The 10,000-nt window shown below is 45.3% G+C and overlaps 2 protein-coding genes across 3 annotated transcripts in view; one reads left to right on the top strand and one right to left on the bottom strand.

The window, feature by feature from the left end:
• Positions 1 to 7,799, top strand: part of LOC306832128 (RNA-binding protein Nova-1-like) — a 33,161-nt gene extending 25,362 nt beyond the window's left edge. For both annotated transcript variants that reach the window (XM_079356566.1, XM_079356567.1), the window contains exons 3-4: positions 3,840 to 4,006; positions 4,774 to 7,799. In XM_079356566.1, coding sequence (XP_079212692.1) covers positions 3,840 to 4,006; positions 4,774 to 5,793 — 1,187 coding nt within the window. In that variant the 3' untranslated portion in view covers positions 5,794 to 7,799. The remainder of the gene's footprint in view (positions 1 to 3,839; positions 4,007 to 4,773) is intronic.
• The window catches only part of LOC306832121 (uncharacterized protein), a 250,674-nt gene that overhangs the window by 116,241 nt on the left and 124,433 nt on the right, over positions 1 to 10,000 (bottom strand). The window lies entirely within an intron of this gene.

The raw sequence follows: 10,000 nt of genomic DNA, 5'->3' as shown, positions 1-10,000 counted from the left end.
CAGGAGCAGGAGCAGGAGCTGGAGCTGGAGCAGCAGCAGGAGCTGGAGCAGGAGCAGGAGCTGGAGCTGGAGCAGCAGCAGCAGCAGGAGCTGGAGCTGGAGCAGCAGCAGCAGCAGCAGCAGCAGCAGGAGCAGGAGCAGGAGCAGGACCAGGACCAGGAGCTAGAGCTGGAGCAGGAGCTAGAGCTGGAGCAGGAGCTGGAGCTGGAGCTGAAGCAGGAGCAGGAGCTGGAGCTGGAGCTGGAGCAGCAGCAGCAGCAGCAGCAGCAGGAGCAGGAGCAGGAGCAGGAGCAGGACCAGGACCAGGAGCTAGAGCTGGAGCTGGAGCAGGAGCTAGAGCTGGAGCAGGAGCTGGAGCTGGAGCTGAAGCAGGAGCAGGAGCTGGAGCTGGAGCTGGAGCTGGAGCAGCAGCAGGAGCAGGAGCAGGAGCTGGAGCTGGAGCTGGAGCAGCAGCAGCAGCAGCAGCAGGAGCTGGAGCAGGAGCTGGAGCTGGAGCAGCAGCAGCAGCAGCAGCAGCAGGAGCAGGAGCAGGACCAGGACCAGGAGCTAGAGCTAGAGCTGGAGCAGGAGCTAGAGCTGGAGCAGGAGCAGGAGCAGGAGCAGGAGCAGGAGCAGGAGCAGGAGCTGGAGCTGAAGCTGGAGCTGAAGCAGGAGCTAGAGCTGGAGCAGGAGCTGGAGCAGGAGCAGGAGCAGGAGCTGGAGCTGAAGCAGGAGCTGGAGCAGGAGCAGGAGCAGGAGCAGGAGCTGGAGCAGGAGCAGGAGCAGGAGCTGGAGCAGGAGCAGGAGCAGGAGCTGGAGCTGAAGCAGGAGCTGGAGCAGGAGCAGGAGCAGGAGCTGGAGCTGAAGCAGGAGCTGGAGCAGGAGCAGGAGCAGGAGCTGGAGCAGGAGCAGGAGCAGGAGCAGGAGCTGGAGCTCTTGAACATAAATTGCTTCTTGAACATAAATTGTTCAAGAAGCTTAACAGAGTCTGATTGGTCCAAAACTGCATCATAATTCACCAAGAAAAGCTGCATGTTTAATCAAAGAGTTACCATGTCGACAATACGTAAATGTGTTATTTGTATATTGGTGAGTTTTCTTGCCTTTGTCGGAGCCTCTGAAGAGGAACCAGAAACGATGGAGTGGAGAGTTGGATTCAAACCCATCGACAAGGACTCAGAGAATCCTAAAATCTAAGAATTGCTCGTTTTCTGAAGACGTATAAAGTTGCTGTCAATCAAAAAGCTTTTTATGACATGCAGCACAGAGACGAGACATTACGAAGGTTCTCTGAGGACAGTGAAGGACCTTATAACTCCACAGTATCATCAAACAACCATTGATCAGTGGACCAATAGGAATGCACATTCTTCAAATGCAATCACATCAATCTCGTGAAAAAGTCTGAAGCCACCATGTGAACATCTAAAGGACAGTTTCTCTGCTCTCAGTAAAGTTACACTCCAGCCTCTGTGGCTTTCCAGCACCCCATATTTAGTTATTTATATCCTGGCTGCTTGTGCAAGAGTGGTTTATAAGACAAGTGAAAGTTCCCCTTCAGATCCTTTATTACTTCTAACCATTTAAAAGTGTGCTTCCTGTTTCTGCTTTATTTCTCTGGATTGAAATGCTGAGGTAAAAAGATGATATCAACATTAACCAACCACGACAGCTAAACAGTTTGTGTTCTCTTCTTATAAGTTGAACATTTAAAGAGGACAGATTCTCCAGCTGTTCAAACCGTCCCCTGAGGTCTCAATGAAACCTGAATGAAGCAGCAGAGCAAACCAGCTGTGTGTGTGTCTCTTTAAATGCAATGACTCCGCCCCCTGAGATTTCTCTGTAAACATCACTCCTTCACAAGAGAGTCCATGTGTGGAGACACCAGGAGAGGGGAGGGGTTTAACCAGGATCCCACTGTGACATCACAAGGGGAGCCCATTAGAAACAGAGCATTTCTCTGTGCAGACACAAACTGGAGGATTTATTTCCCATGTTGTGGGTCTGTTAGACTCTCAGGTTAAACAGGTAAAAACACAGTAACAGTGGATTCTTCTGAATATGTCCCCTTTAAGTTTAGTGAGTTTGTCTTTATATCGTGTCTGAACTTCATGTATCTAGTAGTGATTTTCAGTGATGAATGAAAGTGCTGACATGAACAGGTCAAGTGGCTGCAGTCCGTCACTTTGTCACAGGCAGGTGCAGAGCGGCGAGACCAGGAGGTGCCAACAGTGCGTCAGTGTGAGGCTCACACACACACACACACACACACACACACACACACACACACACACACACACACACACACACACACACACACACACACACACACACACACACACGTGTTATTGTGTGTTGTGGTATCTTTGGGTTATGTTTTGGACCTTTTATAGTTTATTTTTTTCTGTGCTCATGAAGCTCTGTACATTGATTGTTAAGAGCTTTGAACTATAGAAGTAAGGTCAACCAAAGGTCATGTGACTTTCCCCATTTGCATGAACTGACCTATTGACTTTTAAAATCAATTATTAGACATATTAGTTGCACAAAGGCGATCAAGTCTGACTTTGACTGATTGGCCTGTGTGAGTTTCTGAGGTCTGATTAATGGCTAAGAGCAAAGAAGAAAATGTTTGTTAGCTCATCCTGTAAGTTCAGAGTGAAGAAGACTTTCTCAAAAACAACGGGGGGATACGAACTGAAGCCTCGATCCGCCAACAGGAACGTGCCAACATTTTTACAGTGAAATATCTCGTGCCAAAGACTCCTCAGATATTTTATTGAACTGGTGAATTCAGACTTCTGTAACACCGAGACAGCATTAAAAAATGATTTCTATTAGAGAAATGTAGGAGAGTATTCAGAACAATGTACAAGAAATGAAATGGGCTTATTTAAAGGATTTATTTATTTAATCCATGTAATGAACATTGCCATACGTACAGGTTTCTAGCAGTGGATTATCACAACGGCACGTGTTCAACAAAACGAGAGGAAAGAGTTTTCAGAAGCTGCTGACTGAACTTTTCGAACGCTGTGATCCACATTGCTGCCTGTGTGTGTGTGTGAGCTCACACACACACACAGCGCGGGAGCTCCACATACACCAACACTGAGGAATGCACACACACGCAGCCTGTTCCCCCATGATGACTATGTCACTCCCTCTGTTGGCAGGTCGGGGGGGGACACGTAGCTGCAGCCTGTGAGCGCTGAGTCTTTATCTGTTCTTGCAGGAACAAACGCTGACTTTGAACAGGCGGTTCATGACACGTTAATGTCGACATATTACATTTATCTCTTACTCATTCATGAACTCAATGAGTGTGAAACAATATTTAGTCTTTTCCTGATTCATCTGAAGATGTTTCTCTTTTCCTTCATCCATAGATCAGTGAAGCGTTAACAAGGTAGGAGGTAGGAAGGTTGAGACTGAAGGGAGAGAGTCTGAGCGAGTATAAAGGACTCGCTGTTGCATCACCTGTTTCTACGGCTCGGCCCCTTCGCCATGGCAACGTAATGCCGGCTGGGTCGTCAATGTGGGTGTAGAAAGAAGCTTAGAGGAGGAACAAGTGTGTGTTTAGTCTATTAGAGCTGCACGGCTCAGAGTTACATCAGTGAAGAGGAATCTCTTTCTTTCAGCTGTTTCTCTGTTAGTTGTGTAAATGGAGGAAGCAAGGAATGGCTTAGTAATTGGGTCTCTTTGTAGGATGTCAAGGAACGTTTTTCATTGCCAAGACATCGTAATATAAATGTAGATTTTAGTCCAGCCCCAAGCAAATCCCTCAAATGTGCTCGCCAAGTACCCACTCAGAGCACATTACGGGAGCTGATCACTGGTGTTTGTGCGTCTCATTACAGGAACAACAGAACGCGTCTGTCTGATACAGGGTACCGTCGAAGCACTCAATGGCGTCCACAACTTCATCGCAGAGAAAGTCCGAGAGATGCCCCAGAGCGCCCAGAAACCAGAACCAGTCAGCATACTGCAGCCACAGACCACCGTCAACCCTGACCGGGTCAAACAGGTGAGATGCTCTGCAGCCTAACACACCTCAGTGTCTGTTCACATGTTCTAACCTCATGCTGTTCTTATACCTACGAGTCAACATCATATCCTTTTAGTTTTTATTGACAAAGATGTCTGAAGGTTGGGTCGCTTGCTTCAGTGGCTGCGGCCTTTGTACACAAACCTCTAGCTTAGTTTTTAAATATGTTGACACCCTCGGCTCCACGTTATACAGTAAACACTTAACAATGAACATGTGAGCCTCAAAACAAGCCAAGCACGCCGCAGCTCGGCTGGCAGACATGTCGTGTCCGTCAAAGAAAAGCATTCAACTTTATGACTAACATGTTAAACACTAGAACTCATTTTGAGATGTTTAAAGTTGGTCATGTAGTTGCTCTTGTATTGCTCTGTGTACAGTCAGCCCCGTAAACAAACAAAACCCAAAGTGCAGATTTTGGACCGGTGCTAAGAGTTGATTGGGGGTTTTGTGTGTGGAAGGTAAGAGTTCCATTTCAGGACACTTTATTCGTCAACAGTCTTGCTTGTTCTCTGGGACACGACCCCCAGTCTAGAAGGGTCAGGAAAATGTGAGGGTATGTGGTTATTTTTACCTACAGTCTTTCATAGTGAGACAGAGCCGTGTGGCAGCTGCAGGCTAAACCCCCGGGATTAACAAACCGCTGAGTAAAGAGGGGGCTGCTGGAGCCAGATTTCCTTCAGCAATTTATGCTGTTAAATCTTCCACTTGTTACCTCTCATGCTTCATTTTGTATTTCTTCTCAGGCCAAATTGATCGTGCCCAATAGCACTGCTGGGCTTATCATTGGAAAAGGCGGAGCCACAGTGAAGGCAGTAATGGAGCAGTCAGGGGCGTGGGTGCAGCTCTCCCAGAAGCCAGAGGGCATCAACCTGCAGGAGCGAGTGGTTACCATCAGTGGGGAACCTGAACAGAACCGCAAAGCTGTGGAGATCATAGTTCAAAAGATACAGGAGGACCCTCAGAGCAGCAGCTGCCTCAACATCAGCTACTCCAATGTCTCGGGCCCAGTGGCCAACTCCAACCCCACCGGCTCACCCTACGCTAACACGGCAGAGGTGCTGCCCAACGCCGCTGCAGCAGCCGCTACTGCCTCCAGCCTCCTGGGCCAGGCCGGCTTGACAGGAATGGGGGCCTTCCCTGCAACCATGTCTAGCTTCTCTGGCAACGACCTGTTGGCCATAACCTCAGCTCTCAACACTCTGGCCAGCTACGGCTACAACACTAATACCCTGGGCCTTGGCCTCAACCCTGCAGCTGCATCCGGGGTCCTCGCTGCAGTAGCAGCTAGTGCTAACCCAGCTGCTGCTGCTGCAGCTAACCTGCTGGCGTCTTATGCTAGTGATGCCTCCAGTGGTGCAGGCCACCCTGCAGCAGGCCTTGGGGGCTTCTCCTTGGGTTCTCTTGCAGCTGCGACAGGGGCTTCCAATGGTTACCTAAATGCTTCTTCCCCACTGATGGCCTCCTCCCTGTTGGCAACAGAGAAGCTGGGAGATGGGGCCAAGGACGTGGTTGAGATCGCTGTGCCCGAGAATCTGGTTGGTGCCATTTTAGGGAAAGGAGGGAAAACGCTGGTAGAGTATCAGGAGCTAACAGGAGCCCGCATCCAGATCTCCAAAAAGGGAGAGTTCATTCCTGGTACTCGGAACCGTAAAGTTACCATAACAGGGTCGCCAGCCGCTACGCAAGCAGCACAGTATCTGATCAGCCAGCGGATCACCTACGAGCAGGGCGTGCGTGCTACCAACCCACAAAAGGTGGGCTAAAAGAAAAAGAAGAGGAAAGGATGAAGACAGAGATGGAAGGAAATCGAGAGGGTCACGATGAATTGAAAAAAAAAAAAAAAAAGAAAAGTCCAAATATCTGTTCAATATTTCAGTATCAAATGAGAGAATCACAAAGGAGGAGGTGGGGGAGACAACCAAGATAAGTGTATGTGATATGTGAATGTGTTTTTAGGACTGATGTCCTGATGTTTTTTAAAAGTTTGTGTCGAGTCCTTTTGACGATGGCGATCAGAGTTAGCTGGACTGGTCCACTGCCAAGCTGCAGATTCAAGGGTGAGGCTGCAGGGCTTCACCCTCCTCCAAAACCTCATCGCTCTTTTATTTTAGTTTTGATCTGATTGGGTTTTTCTTGGTTTTAATTTCAGTTGCAAAGCCTCAGCTCCCGGTGAGTTGAGCGTGTCAGCCTGCTGTTTCACAAACCTTTGCTCTTTTTGTACAATGCAGAACGCATTGTTAACAGCAGAGGTTTTAGGACGAGCACCTGAGGTCACCTCAGTCCATAAGGGAAGCAATCTTGAGTATAATTTCTTGAAAAACATAACGTCTATGTTGACATATGTTGAATTCTGGCTCATATCATAATTGACATTTCTAAATTTGGGTATTTTATACTTCCATCCTTTATTTATTGACATGGTCTCATTTAAACACTAATAGATAATTTAAACCTGTGAACGCAGGTTGATCTGAATGTAAAAACAATATTAGCCTATTGCTATTTTTTATTTACAGGGATCAAATATGTGTTGCAGTGAAAGAAATGTATAACTCTGTAAACCCAGTCTGAACTTGACTGTTGCTGTTCTGCAAGTATAGTTCAGGGCTTAAATAATCAATGTGAGAGGATAGAGGAGACACACAGGAATGTATACATCTATTTTACATGACGACAAACATAGATAATGCTCCCAGAAAAAAAAAGTTCAGTTACAGCTACAAACACAAATACGACGTTGTTGAACCCTTTCTTGGTGCTATAGGATTAGAATCAAATCATCCAATCTGAATCTTTCTGGCGGCCTTCCTGTTTTATTCGAGGCGTCGTCCAGCCTTCAGTAGCCCATCGATTGTGACCCAGCCTCTCACCTAATGCAGTGGATTGATTTCAGCATCTTGAGATGAAAAGAAATCCAGTCTTAATATTTGAAGTCCAGGTAACTTTGTTTTCTCCCTAAAATTGGCCGCTCTCGATTTTACCCTGACTACCAGGATGTTGCCTTATTCACACACTTTAAAAATCACAAGAATACATCGAAAGCTACCTTGAAGCAGTGTCTCACCAGTTCAGTTTGCAAAAAGAACAAAGCACTACAAAAAACATTTTGATAAGAGAAGCTGTATGAACCAATTTCTGTGAACAAAGAAACTATTGCCTTTACATTAAGGGTACCAAACAGTCTGGAGACAAACTCTAATGAAAGGGACGTCGAATGACACTTGAAAAGAAGGTTTGGACTCACTTTTTTTTTTGTCTGTGAGCCGTCCTTCCCAATTTGCATCAAACAAAGAAAACGAAGTCTGCAGCCTGTTATCGCTCCCCAAACACAATAACGCTCACTAACCTCGAGTCGGAGCACATAACTAAACATTGTGAAATGTTTCGGCATCGTTGTCTTTTATGGGCAATTGTTTGTCTAATGCAGGGAGGCTAATTGTCTCCAACATTTCCAAACACTGAAGATTAGCGTGGCTTCCTTCTGTGCTGCTATCCATGGTGTTCATCCTGAGTACACTGGGTCTCTGAAGACTGCACTGTGAGACATTCAAAACACAACGTAAAGTGTCTGTCCCTGCCGGGGATGTGAGTATATTTTAATGTGCACATCTATGTCACATAACACACCGATACTGACAGAAGGGATGAATCTCCACAAGAGCATTTATACTCCACTTTTGTTTTTATCACTTTCACTGCGCCCAGAATTAGCAGACATTTTCAGACCACAAATTTATCCCTGCCATTTTTCTGTGCACGTCGCAGAGGCATCTTTCAACCGTCCTCCTTCAAGCCGTCTTCTAAGATTAGCTTCCTGAATACAAGAGAGGGTTGGTGCTAGAGCTGCGAGAACCAATCAGAGGAAAGGAACTTGATTGCCACAAGTCGATCTTGTTGAATATTTGCAGGTTCCAGCTTTCTTGGGTTTAAACTCTTGATAACTGAAACACTTGGCAGACTTCATGGAGAGAAAGTGGGATCAGCATTATTTACATTTGCATTCAAAGTGGTGAATTGATTTGTCTGCAGATGAATTCGTTCTATTGAGAAAAGTTTTGAGCAGCTCTAGTCGTCCAGAAGAAATTGGAGTTCCTCCCTTTGCTGTTGTTTGGGGACAGAATTGAATGACTTCCCTTCACATTCATAACTCATAGTTGAAAAAGAACAAAACAAGTCGCTGTGTGTGAACATTAATCATGGCAACACTGAAATCTTTCCTTTCACTACGTGTCTGGAAGGCTTCACTGTCATCCATTAACTACAATCTGGCCGAGCATAAGAAAACCTTTTACTGCCCAAGATTTGAGCATTATAGTAAGAAACAAGCACAAAACCAGGGCGGTGTTTGACCGACGACCGCTCGCCTGCAGAGAGCTCTCCGTCAAAAGCTCTCGATCACTACATCGTGCCAAATACTATTTTCTCTCATTAACTTTCCTCGTTCTCTCCACATGATGAGTCCCTGTATGTTGCAGTTTCTCCCCCTTCTGTCTGTGCTTCTTCTTCTACCTACACTGTGCTCTCCCCCTCTCTCTCCTCCCTGCTGTCTCGTCCTCTCATGGGCAGTGTGCTGCTGCTGGTTTGTGGTGGTGGGAGTTATGCACTATAGGTCATGAGGGTATAAAAATGTTTTCCCAGGCCGTAGAGTTCACGAGGCTAAATTGCACAGAAAACACCTGCCTCCAAATACTGTGACAGCCACGAGAGCAGCCAGCGACATTAGCTCAAATATCAACTTCCCTCGACACCAAGAACATTTAGAAGACTTTAGACCGTGAACTATGGCCTTTGTTTCATTCCAGAAGAAGGCAAATCTTGGTTGAATAAATATTCATGTGTTAGCTGAACAAACTGAGCTCAAGTTTCAGCGTCTGTAAACGAAGCGTAGGAAGGAAAGAACGCATACGATAGCGAGAGTAAGGTGGGAACTTGTTTGTGACCTCAAGCCGAAACAATGACATCCTTTATGCATATCCTCTTATCTGAAAAATGACTAGATTCATTTCTGTGGAATACAATATGTCATGTCATATGATCTATATGTACTTTATTGTAGCTATTCTAGTTTGTAGTCCAAATGCAGTCCAGCGTTGTCGATACAATGTGAACTATGTTATATTTGTGTGGATGATGAGAGTGCCGACTAAGCCTGATTAAGATTAGCTTCGCGATTTGTTTGTGCATTATGATGACTCATCATCAGCCGGTGGTGTCCATATTTCTGTCATTGATGATTTAGTTTGACAGTAAGAAAATGTAAAGAATATTGGAAGCAATATAGTAGCATGTTGTCCTGTTTTGTGTTTTATGTCTGTTGTATGAACCTTTGAAATTACTAAGATTTTGAATGAATAGGTTTACATGTACTTTTTGTAAGTTATGAAAATGCTGCTATTTGATAAGTAAACTATACAAAATATTTTAGTTGAAAAGATGTCGGGTCTGTTGATTAGAGATGTGCTCTGAAAGGCCGGAGCATACAACCAGGTGTATAGAAATACTATACAGTATTGGTAAGGTAGTAAAAGTAATAATAGACTCCATAGTACAACCTGTGCCAAACTAGACCTCCGCAGCTTCTGAAATTGTAGATGTGCGATCAAATGTTAGATATCAATAACTTGTTTAGAAGTGCTGATCAAGTGCCAATCAAACTCTGTCTTTAAGTTAAGAAAAGATAATCAAATACATGAGTTAAGAAAACAAAGGACAAAGATCTTTGTGTGCATTGTTTGATCCCACATAGAGTAAGAGTTAAAGATTGTGATTTTTATGGCTCCATGTTGTTTTTACTCTTCATGCATCCTTGTGTGTTTGTTTGACCTGTGGCTTCAGTACTGCTGTCTCACTAATGTGTCTCTATAGGTCAGCATGGACTAAAGCATAAACATGTTATATTCATAACATTACATAACCATCAAACTGTGTTCGTGGAGTTAGGTGTTATCTTTTTGCACGTCTTCTATTGCA

The sequence above is a fragment of the Symphodus melops genome (assembly GCF_947650265.1).
Source record: "Symphodus melops genome assembly, chromosome: 11".
In the NCBI taxonomy this organism is placed as follows: Eukaryota; Metazoa; Chordata; class Actinopteri; order Labriformes; family Labridae; genus Symphodus; species Symphodus melops.
This window is presented reverse-complemented; position numbering and strand designations above follow the sequence as displayed.